The sequence below is a fragment of the Lucilia cuprina genome, chromosome 3 (genome assembly GCF_022045245.1).
Source record: "Lucilia cuprina isolate Lc7/37 chromosome 3, ASM2204524v1, whole genome shotgun sequence".
NCBI lineage: Eukaryota > Metazoa > Arthropoda > Insecta > Diptera > Calliphoridae > Lucilia > Lucilia cuprina.
In genome coordinates this window covers 11,823,095-11,842,928 of record NC_060951.1, presented here as the reverse complement: position 1 = coordinate 11,842,928, position 19,834 = coordinate 11,823,095, and the positions used below count along the sequence as shown (strand labels likewise).

At 29.6% G+C, this 19,834-nt stretch overlaps 2 protein-coding genes across 13 annotated transcripts in view; one reads left to right on the top strand and one right to left on the bottom strand.

Moving 5' to 3' along the window:
- LOC111680327 (myotubularin-related protein 3) overlaps positions 1-5,924 on the bottom strand; it is a 34,724-nt gene extending 28,800 nt beyond the window's left edge. For 4 of the 7 annotated variants that reach the window (XM_046947378.1, XM_046947384.1, XM_046947386.1 and 1 more), the window contains exons 1-2: positions 5,867-5,924; positions 5,175-5,231 (exon numbers count right to left, since the gene is read on the bottom strand). The gene's annotated coding sequence lies outside the window, so the exon portion shown is untranslated. Of the gene's footprint in view, positions 1-5,174; positions 5,232-5,324; positions 5,406-5,866 lie in introns of those variants that run through there. The other 3 variants (XM_046947379.1, XM_046947380.1, XM_046947383.1) reach the window with 3 other exon arrangements.
- Positions 5,925-6,074: 150 nt separating this feature from the next.
- Positions 6,075-19,834, top strand: part of LOC111681447 (endoplasmic reticulum resident protein 44) — a 15,969-nt gene continuing 2,209 nt past the window's right edge. Inside the window, exons 1-6 of one of the 6 annotated variants that reach the window (XM_046946221.1) lie at positions 6,075-6,704; positions 7,494-7,837; positions 8,070-8,145; positions 18,062-18,153; positions 18,224-18,617; positions 18,795-18,842. In XM_046946221.1, the coding sequence (XP_046802177.1) occupies positions 7,790-7,837; positions 8,070-8,145; positions 18,062-18,153; positions 18,224-18,617; positions 18,795-18,842 (658 nt within the window). In that variant the 5' untranslated portion in view covers positions 6,075-6,704; positions 7,494-7,789. Of the gene's footprint in view, positions 6,705-7,382; positions 7,838-8,069; positions 8,146-18,061; positions 18,154-18,223; positions 18,618-18,794; positions 18,843-19,834 lie in introns of all 6 variants that reach the window. The other 5 variants (XM_046946219.1, XM_046946220.1, XM_046946222.1 and 2 more) reach the window with 5 other exon arrangements.

The window sequence follows — 19,834 nt, the reverse complement described above, 5'->3', positions numbered from 1 at the left end:
TGCAAGCACAAGTATCTGTAAAGATGACATTTAGATGTTAACGTAACTATAATATTAACCAAAGACGAATGTTCTATAACTCTGCGGCTCAAGGCTAAGCAATTTTCGCTGATCCACCCGACATACATCGTCATGGTATGAGTTCTATAAGATCTGAGTGCTATTGTTATTGCTATGGTGGTTCAGAATTCGGTTACTGTTAGAGAACAGACCAACTAGGGTAATCGTTTTCAAAAAACGAAACAGCTTTATTAAACTATAACACTTAGATATTAACATCTCTCGATAACGTTTTCCACTTAACGTAACTACAATATAAGCCAAAGACGGATGTTTTATAACACTGCGTCTCAAGGCTGAGCAATTTTCGCTGACCCAACCGATTTCACAACAATCGGATATTCGCTTCAAAGCGGCTCGAATTTTGCCAGCAAATGAAAACTTTTCACAACAAGCGAACTGTTACAATAACAATATATGTATTATGGACCAAATTCTTAACAAAATTAAACTTTTCCTACCTTAATTTCCCAAAATTAATGTTTACCCGTAACACTTAAATCTGATTAAAAAAACAAATTCCCATAACATTTTTTCTAAAGCCCTGTAGCTCTATTTTACTATAGTGCAAAAAATTTTCAAATAAAAATCAATCACTTCCCTTTAAAAACAGCTGTTTTAAACTATGAACTTTTTTGTACTTGTGTATGTGTAGATGTATTTCTTTTGTAGTATTTTCGCATAAACCATAAATAGCAATTTAATTATTTTTGTGTTCTTTTGATTTATAATTTTTTAATATTTGTTTATAAACACACAAAAAAACACTGTTAGCATCATTATCATCTCCACAAAGTCTTTTAACAAAAATAAATGTGTATGTAAAAATGTACAGAACAAAACAGAGAAAGAGAGAAAGAAAAGATAACAACAAAAGACGAAAAATGTATATTATGTAGAGAGTGTTAGTAGACATGTTGACACCTTAAACTTTATTATGATTAAATAAAAATAAACAGATAAACGAACTGAATGGATCGGCGATATATACGAACCCAAAAAAATAATATTTTGTCTTAAGAATGTAAAAATTTAGTTCAAGGATTTTAAAAGTTTTCTTAATATTAACATTTTAATAATTAAAGTTAATATACAAAACCTCTTATACCTATAGGGTACCTAAGAGAAAAAGTAGAAAATAATAATCAACAATAAATTTGAATTAAGACAAAAAATGGAAACGCTTCTTCTTTTCCCCACAAAATCAAAACAAAAAGCTTAAGATGCGATAAAATAGTAAAAATAATGAAAAAGAAAAAGATACAAAACATGACAATGCAATTTCAATATTTGTCATATTAGATTTTTTGTTGTTGTTTCTAAGAAATTTCCAATTTCTATTACTCGCATTGAACGTACATATTTATAAATATTAAGTTCAGATGTAAACGATATTATTTTAGTAAGAAAATTATGTCAAAATAGATACTTATGTATAAACGAGTATGTATTTACTTTTAATGTATTGATTGAAATAACATACACACAGATAAAATCGTAAATAGTAACAAACAAATATTTGCAATAACAGATATGGTAATTTTATATTTAAATTAATTTTTGTAAGCCAAGACATTAATACAACAACATTCAATTGAGACAAACTTAAAAAACAGCGACCTAAACAAACGGACAAACAAACAGAGCAAAGTTAAGTAAATTCTTTAAATAAAGTTTAATTACTATTTTTTAGCTTGATTTTTAATAGTATTTCTTTTATATTTGTTTGTCTTATTATTTGTGTATCATTACAACTGACTACAAGTATTAATTTTCATTCAGTTTTTTTTCTTCTTTATCGATTCTCTTCTTAAAGTTTTTTTGAATTGTTTTAAGGAGGAAAAATTTTAAAAGATTTTCCAAGAGAACACAGAGAGATGTCAGAAATTTTGAAAATTTTTCTAAAAGTTAAAAAGAATAGTCAATAGTTTCATAAAAAAAAACTATAAAAGCTGTTGTCCAGTGTAAAAATACATTCACTTTCATATACATATATTACTTTTTTATTTATATTATATATTTTTTTTAGAATTTGCTTAATTTGCGTTTTAATTTTTTTATTTATTGTCCATTAGTTGTTATACATTTCTTGTGCTATGTGAGCCCAAGTAAAATAATCATAGTAAAAGAAGAAAAAAGTACATTAGTTTAAAAATTTTAATTTCAAAGGCCTTATTTGTACATAATTGTACAATTCACAATCGGTGTTGTACGATTGTATCGTTGTATGTCGTAATTCTTTTATTTTTGTTTTAAAAAATTTCATTTGAAAAATTTTTATGACAAAGTGAACAAATCTTATTCGTTGACGGCATGTAACTTTTTAAAGTAGGTTAGACATAAAGATTTGACTTGATCGAGGTAAGTTTTCCTAAGAAATTTAGGGCTTTAAGGTTACAACATTGAAAGTATTTGTTTGACCGTCAGCAAAGTTAGTTTACCAAGAATAGATTTCACCTGAAATACTCAGAAGTGTTTGTTATAGAAATAACAAATAAGGTTTAGGTAAGAAGGACAGCCACTCAATCAAACATGAGTGGCTCACATGGGTCCACCTAGTTGCGGTCCTGTTGTGTTACCCTAGTGGTCAAAGAAGTTCAATTGATTTTCACTCTCTACTTCCAGTTTTAAACCATCCAGGTCGTTTTACAAAGTTTAGGATATTCTTTAGACATAAAAAAGCAGCAAGGCCGAAACATTGTTCTCTACTTTCATTGAATGATGGGCAATAAAAGAGAAGGTGAGGTATTGTTTCCTCTTCTTCCTCATTATTACAACTTCTGCAGTAGTCATTATATTCGAGACCCATTCTTCTGGCGTGATTGCCAATAGTACAGTGTCCCGTTATGACTGATACCAACAATCTTATATGTACCCTGCGAAAGCTTAATAGTAAGCTTGATCTGGAGCATTGTATAGAGACCAAATTGACCTCGAGTTGAGACAGGTAGTTTCACTGAACCATCTGATTTGAGCCACATCATATAGTTCATTCTGAACCAGTAGCTTACAGTTAGTAAGAGAGATACCAGTAAATGCATCGATTTCATCCTCCCCACCCTCAAATAAATAACAAATAAAGTAATTACTCAATTACTTTATTATTTACAGTACTTGTCACAATTTCCAGAGTTCGATTTACGAAATATATAATATTCTTAAGATTAATCTCACACTTGAGATCACAACGGAACATCCAAATTATTCACCAATATCGCCAATAGATGTAAAAATTTTGTTCCCTTTAAATTTTCATTTCCCTCGAAGGGAAAGTTGCTATCGTGAACTTGTTGTGAACAATTCATTCACAATAGTTGATTTTTTATGGAACAGCTGTTCAATGTTTACAAAATTCTATCAACAAATTTCACAACAGGGTTATTTTTTCACGACAAAAAAGTTAATGAACAAATAAAGTGAAAAGGTAACATATTTCACGTGAAATGATGATTGGCGATAGGGGTTATTGTTTTTTTGTTCTTAGCGAATGACGGACTGTAGCGTAGATGAAATATATAATCTTCTTCCTCCCCATTATGACAACTTCTGCAGTAATCATTGTACTCAAAACTCACTGACACGATTACAAATAGTACCGTTGTTACCGATAACAAACAGCTGGATCTGAAGTAGAGTTTCGTCTCGAAGTAAGAAAGGGATTTTCGATAAGCCATCTGATTTAAGCCATTCCATATAGTTAAGTTTAAACAAGTGTCATGGATAGGGACCAATCATTGGTATAGGTGAGGTTGTATTAAGGGGAGGCAAAATAATATACCGATAAAATATCTTGAAAATTACGGCGTTTACCATACGCAAAAGGTTTACTACATGCACAAACAGCTAATATTTTTATACCCTACACCACTATAGTGGCGAGGGTATTATGCGTTTGTGCTGAACTTTGTAACACGCAAAAATATTGGTCCTAGACCCACCTTAAAGTATACCAATCGTCTCAGAATCACTTTCTGAGTCGATTTAGCTATGCCCGTCTGTCCGTCCGTCTGTCTGTCTGTTCATGTAAACCTTGGTCGCAATTTTCGAGATAATTTGATGAAATTTGGCACATACTCTTTTTTTGGTTTAAGGACGATCGCTATTGAAAATGGTTGAAATCGGTCCATTATTTCTCCTAGCATTCATACAACCGTACCCCCCGAATCGGCCCTTTAGGCTCATAAAGTACGTTAAATTTTTTATAATGTCAACGAAAATCAACAAAAATTAACTTATAATTACTTATACATAAATGACATTGTAGTAGACGTAAATTCATCTACTAAAATTTATAAGGATAGTTCCATATTTACCCCTATGAGCCCTCTTGTAGAAAATCTCTTTTTTTTGTCAATAATAAGTAAAAATATTCCACAATAAAACAATTTTTTAAAAAAAAATCAAAATTTTAACATACTGACTGGTGTAGGGTATCATATGGTCGGCAATGTCCGACTATAAATTCATACTTGTTGTGCTTAAGAAAACATCAGAACAAACACATAACACACTCCTCGCTATGATGATGACAATTATTTTTATTAAATTTATCATTTCGTGTGACAATACATGTTTCTAATAAGTTCTGCCCTCCGTTTTATAATACATCCATCAATTGCTGCAAACAATGTTATTATCTGAGGGATTGGCAATTAAAAAGGATAAAACTCTAAGTCCAATTAAAATCCACTAGTATTTTTTAAGTTTTATTATTCTTAAAACTATATTGTTTGTATTTTTAAGCATTGAATGAAAAAGCGCTTAAAAAAAGTACAACTTTAATATGGCAAGCCTAGATACAGTAAAAACCGGCAAAACAAGTACAAAGTCCAATGAAATACAAAAACAACAACAAAAACAATGCGATTTAATTTGACTAAAACGAAATGGCATTTGGAAGGACACCATGAGAAAAAATCTATGAACAAATTGGAAAAATGTGTATATTAATGAAATCTTTATAGCAAGAAAAATAGATAAATTCAATAAGAAAAAACAAAGCAAATGAAAGAATAGAAAAAGAACTACCTACTAACAAACCAAATGGAAATATGATTTGAACGTAGTATCATTTGTATTAATAAATAAATGAATGACAAAATGTATGCACTTACCCAACAATTAATATTGATGTCTTGTTTTTTTCTTAAAATCTTTAATGACAAATCAATCTGCAAGTAATGATAATAATAATAAAAATTGTAATAAATTATCAGTTTAAAAAGGAAAATTGTAAAAAATCAATGGAAATATTTTAAACTGACGTCAGTTAAAGATATTATAATGATTATAAAACACAAATTAAACACTTATTTTCAATACAAATTGTTAAATTGCTGATGATATAAAGAAATTTATTGTATTTAAATTTGCATCTGACGAAAACAACGAAAAAAATGGTTTACAAACAAAAGATTTTTAACATTTTGTTTATAAGAAAATTTTTCACAAGTCAACAAACAAAAGAACGTACGAAATTGTTAATTTATCTCGATTTTATTTATGACTTTTTTCATCATATACATATACTCGTTATTACGATTGCAAATGTATGTGTGTTTGTGTGTATATTTTTAATTTTATCTTTTTGTCTGTTCTTTTCTCTGGCAATCTTTTTTACCCACAGTATACGACCTTAACGGCAGTTGCTTTTTCTTTCTTTTTTTCAATTACTTTTTTAATTATTATTCTTTCTTTCTGTTTGTTTGTTATCAGGGTGACCGCATACATTTCTTTTAACAAATTTTATTTTATTTTGTTTTTTTTTCACTTTTTGTTATTAATTTTAATTTGTTTAAACACTTACATTTTGTTGTTATATTTCCGTCTTTAATTTTTCGTTTTACTTTGTTTTGTTCTTTATCTTCTTTGTTTTAAAAGGTTTTTTTGTTTTTCACTTGTATTTTTTTTTTTTCTTTGTTAAATATGCCAGCCCAGTATTTTCACTTTTTTAAGTTTTTAATCATTAAATCAAATAGTTTTTTTAAATATATCTTTAAAGCAAAGTTTAATTTTTGTATTTCACAATTATAAATGATTTTTATCGTTTTATTTAACCCACGAATTGAATAAAATTAACAGAGTCGAGTTGGACATCTGAAAATTTCTTACAAAATCATTGGTATGAAGCAGAGCCCTGCGCCGACAAATATTAACGGCAGCGGCGACTGACTCCAAATATGTCATCGGCGGCTTAAAATCGACTGTAAGCCGGCTAAAATTTTAAATATAAACGGAATTCGAGAGATCAGAAAGTGAGATTTTGGAAGCAAATATATTGTTTATAACAACAAAACAGAGCAAGCACAACAGTTGTGTGAAAAATTATGCAGGGAAGGATAAAAAATTCTTAAAAATTAAAAACAAATACTTTCTCCAAGTTTTACGAGGATCGGCCTATATTTAACCCTATCCTCCATATAAAACTTCCTGCAGAATATCAGTTTCTAAAAAAATTTACATTAAGAAAATGATTAATAACGTAACAAAGATATTTTATTTATTCAGTAATAAAAAAGCCAATTTTGGCAAAATAATATTACACAGTCCTGTATAATCTGTAAACCGAATCCGAATTAATATCTCGTTTAAAAACGAATTCGTATAATTCTTCTCGTTTAAAAACCGAGTACACAAATCTAGTGGTAAGTAAATCGAATGTAATTTTATTCTAATAAATTAAATAATTATTTTTCTGCGTTTTTTAATAAAATTGTTACTAAACATAAATGCTATGGGGATGTTAAACTCTTTTTCATATAAAATCTGTGTTCCTCTAATTATCATGTTTGCAGGTTTTTACCAGAAATTAAAAAGAGAACAAAATAGAGAAATAATCATGGAATTTGTCGGTTTTAGCCAGAAACATTTTTCCTAGCAATAGAAAAAAATTTTCAAATGAATTATTTAAAATAATTTCGTGAATAAAAAAGGTTATTTTCTGAAGGGACAACAGTAAACCCCATAACAACAAATATTTTAAGAAGGGGAATTAAAGCACTTTTTTTTGAGGTGCATCTTTAAATTCCATTGATATTGGGAATTAATTAGTTTAATAAAAATTAAAGCATTTAAAAAAATTAGTATTTCAAATTTTTTTAAGGTTAGAAATTATAATATTGTATGTACAATATGTTTTAAGAAATCTGGCAACAATAAAGCATAACACTAAAAAATCGCTATAATAGATACTAGGTAGGGTTCTGTATGAAAACAAAAAGTCGACTTTTTGTATTTTTAAAACTCGATTTTATAAGTTTGAGAGTTTCCATTTTTATATTCTTAACGTATTATTTTAAATATATTATAAATGAAAAAATAAGTTATTTTTAGAATGTATTTATTCATCATCATAAGCAGTTGCTAAAATAACGAAGGTATACCAAAAGCGATTTCTTAAAATCTACTTTCCTCTTTCCCCCTTTGCCTAAAAGCTCGTAGGGCATGAATAAAGTCACTATGGTTTCTCAGCGGCAAATGTTATCATCTGAAACAGCTCTAAAATGCATACAAAATCGCAAGATTTAAAAAGAAAAATCGCTGAAATGACATCACTAAAATCGAATGAAAAGAAGAAAGAAGAAAACTGGGCAGAAAGTGATTAAAAAGTGAATAAACGTTGGTAAAAAAAGACGCAAGTGTGAAAAGAATTAAAACGCGCACGTAAAAAACTTGTTAATTTTCTAGAAATTAAGTTAATTTATTAAAAAATATAATAAAAATTAGTAAAATGCAACTGTGGAATCTTAGAAAATGTTATTATTTTGCAATATTTATGGTGAGTAAAGAAAACTTGATAAAAATAAAACATACCAATTGTATGGATAACTAGCGGTGTAAGTAATTAATGGAAAATCAAAAGAAACACGTATGCTAGACACAATTTTTTCTACTCGATGGTTTGAGTACCGGTAGTAGTTTATCAGTTTAAATAAATAATAAAAAACTATTTATTATATTTTGCTTAATAATAAATAAAAATTGTTTTGTTTTTTTTTGCAATATTTCAGATATTCTATGTTTTTTACCATCCCACAGATAGTGGGGCGGTATCATTGACCAGTGAAAATATTGATATGACTTTAGGTATGTATGATTCTTATTAGAATTTATTTATAATCTTTATTTGACTTTTAATTAATTATGTTATCTTGAATTGCTTATAAAAAATTTATGTTTGTTTTGTGCTTAATTTTGTTTATATGATTACAATTAAAATCCTGAAGAGTGAGAGTCACTCCTTACTTTTTGTTTAATTAAATAATAATTTAGTTAGTGTAAGTGTGTGTGTAGGTTTTTTATAAATTGTACATAAAATTGTCTCAAAGTTAAGATTCCCTTTTGACGTGTCACATCATCATGTTTTGTTGTTGTTGTCGTGGGGAATACTATAAAAACAACAATAAATACAGAGTACGCAAAGTAAAACACAAACAAATCAATTCACACTTTTATTTCTGTATCTTTTTGTTGTTTTTTTTGTCTAATGTTTATCATTGCCCCCTACACACACACACTTTAAAATACTTATGTTAAAGAAAAGCCTGTCTTTTTCTTAACATCAAAAACAAATACAAATTATTGTCTTGTCAAAGTGTTTTTAGTTGAAAAGGTTAATTTTATTTTTAGAAATTTGTTGTTTTTATAGTTATTATTTGTATTGTTTTCTTATTTGTTTACTTTTATAAGAACACAAATAAATCTATTAAGTAAACTTTTAAATAATAAAATATAGGAGAATTCCCGGTTTTTGGAAATACTTTAAAGGCAATTCTAATAGTACAATTTATGTTATATTTTGTTAAGTAAATAATAAATCTGTCTATTCTCAAGTTAGTTTTAACATTTGATTTTTTTGTTTTTCGCTGTAAAATGTTTTAATTTATATTGTTAATTTATTTCCAAACATGTTTATTTGTTATCTTTATCTTGACAAAATAAATTTTCAACTTAATTGCATTTTTGGTCTATTTAGCTCTGTAGAATTGATATAAAATATAACAATGTCTAAGTTATTGAAAATAAACATGTTAACATTTTAGGTTTTTGGTTGTTTTATCACTTATAAGTTTTGGTTAAGTGATAGCGAAACTTTTTGTAGTTACTTTTCATGTTAGACATTCTTAGAAACTTTTCTATAAATGTATTTTCATACATTATACACCCTCTTAAATACCGTGGGAACAACACCTTAAATGAATTTAATACTAGGGCGACTATCTCTTTTCCCCAGTATTGCAATCACAACAAAAACTTCTTTATACAAATAGTATGTGAAAACAAAATCGCAATTTTGATCGCAACAATACGATGATTAATTGTTATTAAAGAACATAATAGATTTTGTACCGTAAAAAACTACCGTAGTTATTAAATATCTTGGTTCCCAGAAAAAATTGTATTAGTTCTACAACTAGTTCTAGAATACATTATTTTATCCTGAGTTTAGCGTTGAGACCAATGATTTTTGTTCGAAATTGTCACCTTCGGAACTGATTCTGAGGAAGCATTATGGAGCCGACACTGGTTCTTTAAAACGCTTCTGGAACTTTTTTTCAATTGATTCCAAGAAGTTGTTTCGGAACTAGTATGTGTTCCATTGAACTAGTGTAGTAGTAATGTATAATTAGTTTCAAAGAACTAGTTCCTTGAAAACTATTAATAAGTATTTAAGAACCACAACAATATTCTAAGGAACGGGTTCCAGAAGTAATGGCGACACTACCAGTTCCAAGGCTGTTGTTTAAGAATTTGAAATGGTTCTGTTTTCACTCGTTCTAGAACTAGTAGTTTTTTTTATTTTTGCTTTATCAATTTTTGGTTTAAAAAAACAATCGTAACAATTATTCTCTTATAATTAACAATAAACGTTTATAAATTCTATATTTATTTAACCTTCTTTGGCATTATTTCCTTATAACTTTAATTTAAACAGCTGTTAAATCGTATCTGTTTTAAATAATTAATATTTATACAATGGGATTTCCACTAGTATTAATAAAACTGGTATTATATATATCATTATGTTAACAACGTATTTAAATTCAAAAAAACAATAACTTTCACTGATTTTGCTTTTTTATGTTTTTTTTCTGTTTGGCAATTATGTTAAAATAATATTGCTCATCATTGGGATTCGCAATAATGTTATGTATTTGATAAAATATTTAAACAGGTTTTGAAAATCTTCTATTGTTTCTTTTTTTGCTACTTTCGTATGTTTTTAATTTATCATCTTTTTATTGTAATTGATGTTTCTTGTTTAAGTTTTTATTTTTAGAATAATAAAATTTTCTTTTCGTTATACAAATTATTCAAAGCTTACAATTATATTTTATAAAAACACAAGTTAAATTATAAACAAAGTATTTTGTTCTACACTCCTCCTCTTTGTTTACAAATTACATAAGTCCTAAAAGTGTTCTTAACATTAACAATCGTGTTTTAGCAAGTGGTTTTGTTAATATATCTGCTATCATTTTTTCAGTAGGACAGTACTTAAGACTTATAAAATTATTAGAACAATAATCTTTTACAAAATGATATTTAATATCAATATGTTTTGACCTAGCATTAAATTTTTCATTTAAAACCATCTTAATGCAACTCTGATTATCTTCCATAATTGTAATAGGCGTATTTAATTTGTAATGCATTTCTTGAAGTAGTCCATGTATCCATTTTGCTTCTTTACAGGCTTCTGATAATGCTATGAATTCTGCTTCAGCTGTAGAGAGTGAAACACAGCTTTGTTTTCGGCATGACCAGTTGATAACTCCACCATTTAAATAAAACACATATCCACTGTGAGACTTTCTATCAGTTTTGTTTTCGGCCCAGTCTGCATCGACATACCCAAACAATTCGTTATTTTCCGACACACTACTTAGTTTTAACGATAATTTTGCAGAACCTTTAAGATATTTCATAACTCTTTTTACTTCGTTCCAGTCTTCTTTAGTAGGTGCTTGAGTTTTCTGAGCTAATATTGCAACACTTGCGGTAATATCTGGTCTTGTATTTTACAGATAAATATAATAGTGATCCAATAGCCTTTTGATATTGCTTGTTATCTAACAGTTTTTCAGATTCTTCAATTTTGTTATAGGAAGGTATCAAAGGAATTTCTGAAATTTTTGAGTCTTGAAGTCCAAATTCATTTATAATTTTCTTAATATAAAGTTCTTGATTAAATAAATAATGACCATCTTTATCTTTAGTTACTTCCATTCCGAGATAATGTTTAACTGGTCCTAAATTAGACATAGTAAATTTGGTACTTAACATATTAAAAATGTCATCAATAAATTTTACATCTTTACTTGCAACAATCATGTCATCGACATATACCAAAATATAATCTATACTTTCTTTAGATTTTCTTACATATAAACATGGGTCCATTAAACTTTGCTTAAATTTAAATTCAATTAATGCTTTATGAATACATTGATTCCAGGAACGAGCAGCTTGTTTAATCCATATAAACTCTTTTTAAGTAAACATACTTTATTCGGATTTTCTTTTGATATAAAACCTGGAGGCTGCTTCATATATATCGTCTCTTGCAAATCTCCGTTCAAGAATGCCGTCTTTACATCAAAATGATAAAGATTCATTTTCTCTTTCCAGCTATCGAGAACAAAATTCTTGTTGTCGTTTGCTTAACCACTGGAGCAAAGACTGCATCATAATCGACTCCAAATTTCTGATTATATCCTTGAGCCACAAGTCTAGCTTTAAAACGTTCAACTTCTCCTTTTTCGTTTAACTTTTTCTTAAATACCCATTTGCAACCAATTGCTTTACGATCAGGAGGAAGATCAACAAGAACCCAGTGTATTGTTCTCCTTTATTGATTTCAGCTCCTCCTGCATGGCGCAAATCCACTGTGACTTCTCCTCCTTAATTGAAATAGCTTCATTGAAATTACCTGGATCTGGTGTCAAAGTGGCTGAATTTATCTGGTATCGACTAGGCAGAACTCCTTTATTTACTCTACTGGAGACACGTCTAACTACATCTGGACTTTGAATCGCATCTTCAAATGTTTCACCAGCACCAGACCATTCAGAATCAGAAAATTGGTTATTAGATGTAGAACTTTCCACACTTACTATGGTACTTTCTGAAATGTCATCAGTTTCATCGAAATTATTGCTTTCATCAAGATTTTCTATTAAACTTTCTTGATCTTCAATTTCAGATTCTTGATCTTCAACTTCATTTTCGATTTCATCAACGTTTACAGCCGCTTCTTGATTATCTTTACGACTATTCATAGGAAAATAAACAACATTCTTTTTTTCCATCTAAGTTTTCATTATGTGAACTGTTATTATCAATTTCTTCAGAGTCTATGAAAACAACATCACGAGAAATTTGGACCTTATTTGTTTTCGGATCAAAAACTCTGAATCCTTTGGAATTAAAGTCATAGCCAATAAAAACTTTTCGAATCGCCTTTAAATCGAGCTTCTTCCTTTTTTCTTTTGGAACATGTACATAGCATAATGATCCAAATGTATGAAAATCTTTTAATGATGGTTTCTTTCCATACATCAATTCGTAAGGTGTTTTTGTTATACTTCTTGACGGTAGACGATTTTTAATATAACATGCCATCATTAAAGCTTCACCCCAGAAAGTTTTCTTTAACCCTGAATCAATTATCATACATTTAACCATTTCCACTAAAGTTCGATTCTTTCGTTCTGCGACTCCATTTTGTTGTGGACTATATGGAACTGTATATTGAATATTTGTTCCACATTCTGATAAAAATTTCTTAACTTTTTCACCTATATATTCACCACCTCTATCGGATCTAATGGTTTTTGGATAATGGCCGACTTGATTTTTAACTAAATTCCAAAATTCAATTAATTTGCTGTAAACTTCATCTTTAGTCTTCAATAGATATAATGTACAATATCTGCTATGATCATCGATAAATGTAACGAAATATTTGTAACCACTACAAGTTGCTGGAGATATAGCACCACAGACGTCAGAATGAATAAGTTCAAAACAATTTGTAGACCTCGAAAAACTTTCTTTCGGAAATGGAATTCTAGCAAATTTTCCTTGCAAACAAATTTCACACGTTTCATTATACTTTTTGCATTCATTTATCTTTATGTCTGTTGCCAATTTATCTTTCAATAACCGTTTAATACCTTCTTCATTATGATGACCAAGAACTCTATGCCAGTAATGTATACAACCTTTATTACAATTATGAACCGAAAAAACTTTTTCAGAAGTTGCATTAAGTGTGTACAAACCATTTTTAAGATAAGCTTTACAAATATCATTACAATTTTTCTTTAAAATACATACATTTTTAATAAAACTTACAGAATACCCTTTTTCAGTGATTTTCCTAACCGATAACAAATTTGAATTGAAATCCGGGACATAGTAAACGTCATTCACAATTAGGGATACATCACCAATCTTGATTTTGCACACTCCCTTACCTTTGGCTTGAGAACTGTTTCCATTTGCTACACAAATAGACTGACCTTTATCGTTGTAGTTGATTTCACTGAACAATTCCTTATCACGGGCAATATGGCAACTTGCACCCGAATCTATTATCCACGAAGCTTGATTTCCCTTCATCGAAGTTGTCATCAATACGAATTCACAATCATCCTTGACTTTAACTTCTTCAACTATATTTGCAGATTTCTTATTATTATTTTTTAACCAAACTTGATATTTATGGCACTCTTTCTTGAGGTGACCGGATTTTTTACAAAAGAAGCAGGTTTTTCCTTCAATTTTCTTCATGGCTTTTGATTTCAATGCGGAAATATTCGAACTGTCATCACGAGACATCTTTTTTGAATATTCTTCCATTAACTTTCCTTTAACAGTTTCCATTGTCAAATCTTTATCCGGTCTTACCTCTAGAGCAGTGATTAAACCATCATAGCTTGTTGGTAAACTGCTAAGAACCATGGAGACTTGCCAATCTTCAGTAAAATTTTGATTTCCAATGGCTCGGAGTTTATCAAATAATTCCATCATGGAATTTATATGATCTTCCATATTCTCACCTTCGCCTAACCGCATGCTGCATATTTTTCGCATTAAATGTACCTTTGAGCTTAGAGTAACTCGTTCATGTTGATTTTGCAGCTTATTCTAAGCATTCCTGGCAGAGGTTTCATTCCTTATATGGATGAGTTGAGAATCTTCAACACATAAACTTAAAACGGCAAACGTTTCCAAATCTTTCTTTCTCCAAGCATCTGTGTCCTGAGCTGGCTCTTGAATCACGGATCACAGATCTTCCTTTACCAAATACATCTTCATCTTAAATTTCCAATTATAATAATTGTCTTGCTTGAGCTTTTCTATACCATAAAACTTGGTGTCGCTCATCTTGATTATTTCTTAAATCTTTTTTGAATCTTGAATTCCTTTAATCTTGAATGTAACCCTTTATTGATCCTCTTAAATAAATTCCTTAACGAAACAACAATGGCCCATAACCTATTGTAATTGATGTTTCTTGTTTAAGTTTTTATTTTTAGAATAATAAAATTTTCTTTTCGTTATACAAATTATTCAAAGCTTACAATTATATTTTATAAAAACACAAGTTAAATTATAAACAAAGTATTTTGTTCTACACTTTTTTAGATAAATTAATACAATTTTTTTTAATCCAGTTCCAAATTTCTTAAAATTTAAGTACAAATTATTCTCTTACAATAAACTCGCAATTCACCTTCGTATAAGTTTGTCATTCTGTTTGTAATTTCTATAATATAATTTTCCGATCCTACAAAGAATATATATTCTGGATCCTTTTAGATAGCGGATTCGATTAAGCTATGTCCGTCTGTCTGTATGTTTGTTGAAATCAGTTTTTAGAGATCCGAATTTTCAATAATTCTCTTAGACATGCTTTCGGAAAGATCGCTATTTAAAATCAGCAAAATTAATCTATAAAAAACGGAGATATGAGCAAAAATCCAAGACAACCTCTGAAAATTTCATCAAAAATTCAGTTTATTTATTCATGCTCAAACAGAAATTAAAAAAAAAAAAACAAAATACCTAATCATACGGTAAATTTTGTTATTGTTTATAACAGCCGTAATTCAGGTCTGAGTTGGGGGACAACTCTCGCGTCATCGCGATTATTTCTTAAACGCTTTCAGGCTTGTGTTCATTGCCTGGCTTTCGACAGTTTTGCGTCTGGCTGGTGTAGTGTATTACTTCATATAACTGTTCAAAGTTATATGTTGTCTACATTATCCTCGTGCTTTCGTATCATTATCCTCGACTTGGAGGATTCCCTTTAAACCAACGTGGGACACCCTGGCATTTTGCTTATGAGCTCGGCCAACAATCCGAATAATCCAAAAAAAATATTGTTTATAAAAACAAGGCAGAGCGAGAATTGCAGAGCAAGAGTAGCAGAGCAAGTGCATCACTTGTGTGTTTTTATTGGCTAGAAACATGAAATTAATTATGTGGAGCCTGGCTTAAGTTAGAAGGATAGGGAAAATGAACTTTTTGGTACTTTTTCGTTTTTCAAAAGGTAATTTTTGAGTTTTCTATAATAACGATCGCAGAAATGTGAAATTAAGTCTGTAGAGCACGTATTAGATGAGAACACATCAATGGGTATTTTTTTTGGTACTTTTTTGTTTTTCAAAAGGTACTTATTGAGTTTTCTATAATAATGAACGCAGAAATATAAAATTATGTCTGTAGAGCACGGATTAGAAGAGAACACATCAATGGGTATTTTTGGTACTTTTTTGTTCTACAGAAGGAACTTTTTGAATTTTTTATAATATTGAACCTAGAAACATGAAATTAGATACTTAGAGTCGGTACTTTGGTACTTTTTTGTTTCTTAAAAAGTACTTTTTGAAAATGGTACTTTTTGAATTTTTTATAATATTGAACCTAGAAACATAAAATTAAGTATGTAGGGTCGGACTTAGATGAGAAGCGAAAAAAGTGAACGTTTTGGTACTTTTTTGTTTTTTAAAAGGTACTTTATGAATTTTTTATAATATTGAACCTAGAAATATAAAACTAAGTATGTAGAGTCTGAAATAGGGTACTTTTTCGTTTTTCAAAAGGTACTTTTTTGAATTTTCTATAATATTGAATCTAGAAATATGAAACTAACAATGGTGAGCACGACGTAAGTAAAGTAAAAAGGAAGTAAAAGAGGACTTGTAGGTAACGACTCTTTTTTTTAACACACCACGGTAAAGGGTATATATTAAATTCGGCACAGCCGAATTTAGAACTCTTACTACCTATAAAATCGGTTAGTTATTAAAAATCTTATTTCCCAGAAAAAAATTGTATTAGTTCTACAACTAGTTTTAGAACACATGATTTTAGCCTGAGGTCGTTCTAGTTTGTCGATGAGACCAATGATTTTTGTTCGAAATTGTCACCTTCGGAACTGGTTCTGAGGAAGCCTTATGGAGCCGACACTGTTTCTTTGGAACGCTTCTGGAACTCTTTTTCAATTGATTCCAAGAAGTTGTTTCGAACTAGTATGCGTTCCATTGAACTAGTGTAGTAGTAATGTATAATTACCCAGCAGTTCGACAAAGAGTCAATGCATACGAAAAAGACAGTAATTTCCACTAATAGTTAACCACCTGGATGATCGTAATCCGTATGTTTTGGGTCATTCGTCACGAATGTACCCTTTGTAATCGAGAATAAAGACAGTCGTCACTTTAGTGTCTTTTTTGTAAGCGGGAGCGGAGACAGTCGTCTCTTTACTGTCCTCAAGTAACATAGAGATTATACTCTTAAAAGTAGTTTTTTTTTGTAGTACTTCTGAAAGTAGTTATTTTACCCATCTTTTGGAGAAATAATTTTCTACTAATATACCACCATCTGGATGACTCAAATTTATATCTTTCGGGTCAATCGTCACATTATTGTCCCATAGTATTCTTACAACCTGGCTGACTCCAATTCGTATGTTTTTGATCTTTCGTCACGAATAAACTCTTTGTAAACGAGAATGAAGACAGTCGTCACTTTAGTGTCCCCTTTGTAAACGAGAGCGGAGGCAATCGTCACTTTACTGTCTCTTTGTAGGGTGTAGAGTGACGATTGACTTCCTCGTAGGACAAGCCCATGTTAAAATGGTTGGTCACCTGTGTTGTCAGGTGGCTAGGGGCTACCACAAGTGGTAGGTTAAATGGTAAGTTCGGGACTGTCCCGTCGAACTGCTGGGTAGTTTCAAAGAACTAGTTCCTTGAAAACTATTAAGAAGTATTTAAGAATCACAACAACATTCTAAGGAACGGGTTCCAGAAGTAATGGCGACACTACCAGTTCCAAAGCTGTTGTTTAAGAAACTGAAATGGTTCTGTTTTCACTCGTTGGGTTAACATCATATATTTAAATGATTTTTAAAGAAAATTATTAAAAACTACCAAGGATATAAAAATATGTAATTATTTAAAAATATAATTGGAATGGAAGTTATAAATAAAATATACATTTTTCACTTCGATTATAAATACAGTTTAGTTGCAAAGTGTGTATGTATATATAATTTGTTTTAAAACAATTTTAGTTACACTAAAATTATATTTACAGGTTTTCTTATGTAAATTAGTTCTGCTTCGGGGAATAAATGTGAAGTAATAATTAAGTTATCAATGAGTTAAAAAAACATATTTAAATACTATATTCAATTGAAAAACCTTTGATAAATGATTATGAATAAGACCCTAAATGTTCAGGAAATATTTATAAATTGTTATTAAACAAATTACATTTTAATATATTTTAATTATAAAATGTCTAAATTAAATCAATTAAATTCTAAAAGATAAATTAAACAAAAGTTGTGCTATTATTATATATATATTTTTTATTAACTTTTATATATAATTAAACTAAACAAACTTTTATATACATATAATAAAACTAAACGAAACTAAGTGCTTTTGTAATCAAATTCTATTAAATTTTCTATATCTTGCAGCCTCCAATGAGTTGGTATTTTTAAATTTTTATGCAGAATGGTGTCGTTTTAGTAATTTATTAGCGCCCATATTTAACGAAGCCGCCGATAAGGTAATTTAAAAATACACCATAAACTATTATATAAACAACTAAACTAAAAACATTTCTTTTAATTTTTTAGGTTAAAGAAGCTTTTCCCGAAGCCGGCAAAGTTGTATTGGGTAAAGTTGATTGTGATAAGGAAACATCAGTAGCATCACGTTTTCATATTACCAAATATCCTACATTGAAAATTGTACGCAATGGACAATTGAGTAAACGTGAATATCGTGGTCAGCGTTCAGCAGATGCTTTTGTAGAATTTGTTAAGAAACAATTAGAAGATCCCATCAAAGAGTTTAAAACTTTGAGAGATTTGGAGAATTTAGATTCCAAGAAACGTATTATTATTGGTTATTTTGATCGTCGTGATCAACCTGAATATGATACATTCCGTAAAGTGGCTACAAATCTCAAAGATGATTGTCAATTTCATGCTGGTTTTGGTGATGCTGCTCAGGCTATGCATCCACCAGGTATGTTTTATTCTTTAAATTTCAATTGTTTATTTTGCCTGCTGTTAATTTATTATTTTAAAACTATTGTTTTTATTGCTTATTATTTTATTTATTTTTTTTTTTTGTTAATTTAAATACTAACTTTTATTAACTATAAAACTTCCTAATCTTCTTTGTTTAACTGTTACCACAAAGGAGTTGATGATAAACAACTAGGTAATATTACACAGAAATTAGCTTTAGGTAATTATTGTTTGATTTTTTTAATTTCTGTTTTCTTTGTTTCATTTTATGTTTTATGTTTGTGTTTATTTTTGTTTTTATTATTTTATTAATTAATTATGTGTTCCATAAAGACTAGTCAATAAACTTGTTAATAGATAAAATATTGCATAATAGACGAGACAATGTACTGGGCAATAGATTAGTGAATAAGTAGGTCCACATACTAATTAACAGACAAATCTTTACTCTGGACAACAAACTATTTATTAGGCTAGTCAATAGCCAAATCCATAGAATAGTCAATAGGCCACTAACCAGACTAGTCAATAGACTACTTCAATGTCTATTCAATACACTAGGTTAGGTTATCACAGGTAGCCGTTTTGGCTTTACTTGGGTCCATGTTGATCCCTTTGTATTAATATCCGTAAGAGAAGAAAGAGAAAGATAGGGAAAAAGAGACGATAGTAAAGAGAAAGTGAGAAAATCAGTTTGTCAGATTAATGAAATCCATGAGACGTACTAATTGAATATTCGACAAATCAGATAGATCACCAAAATATGTTGATCCAAGCGTCCGAAGTTTGGCATATGCCAGAGCAGGACACTCACATAGAAGATGAGTAATAGTTTCCTCTTCATCCTCGTTTTGACAACTTCTATAGTAATCGTTGAACGGAAGACCAATGCGTCTAGCATGGTTACTAAATTTACAGTGGCCAGTGATAATCGATGTCAGCCTACTTAGCTGCTGTCTTTGCGGAACAAGAAGATATTTAGACCTTAGTGGATCCATTTGTGGCCACAGCGCTAAAGCTGTTAGCACGTAAGCTCACGTGACCATTGTCGCCAGCAATGCAGAGACAGTATTCAGTAATCTGATTCTTTATTGCAAGTAGTGGAATACCGCAGAATTGGTCTACTACCAGTCTGCTAAGCATGGTGCCAGCTCTTACCAAGGTGTCAGTAATCTGATTCTTTATTGCAAGTAGTGGAATACCGCAGAACTG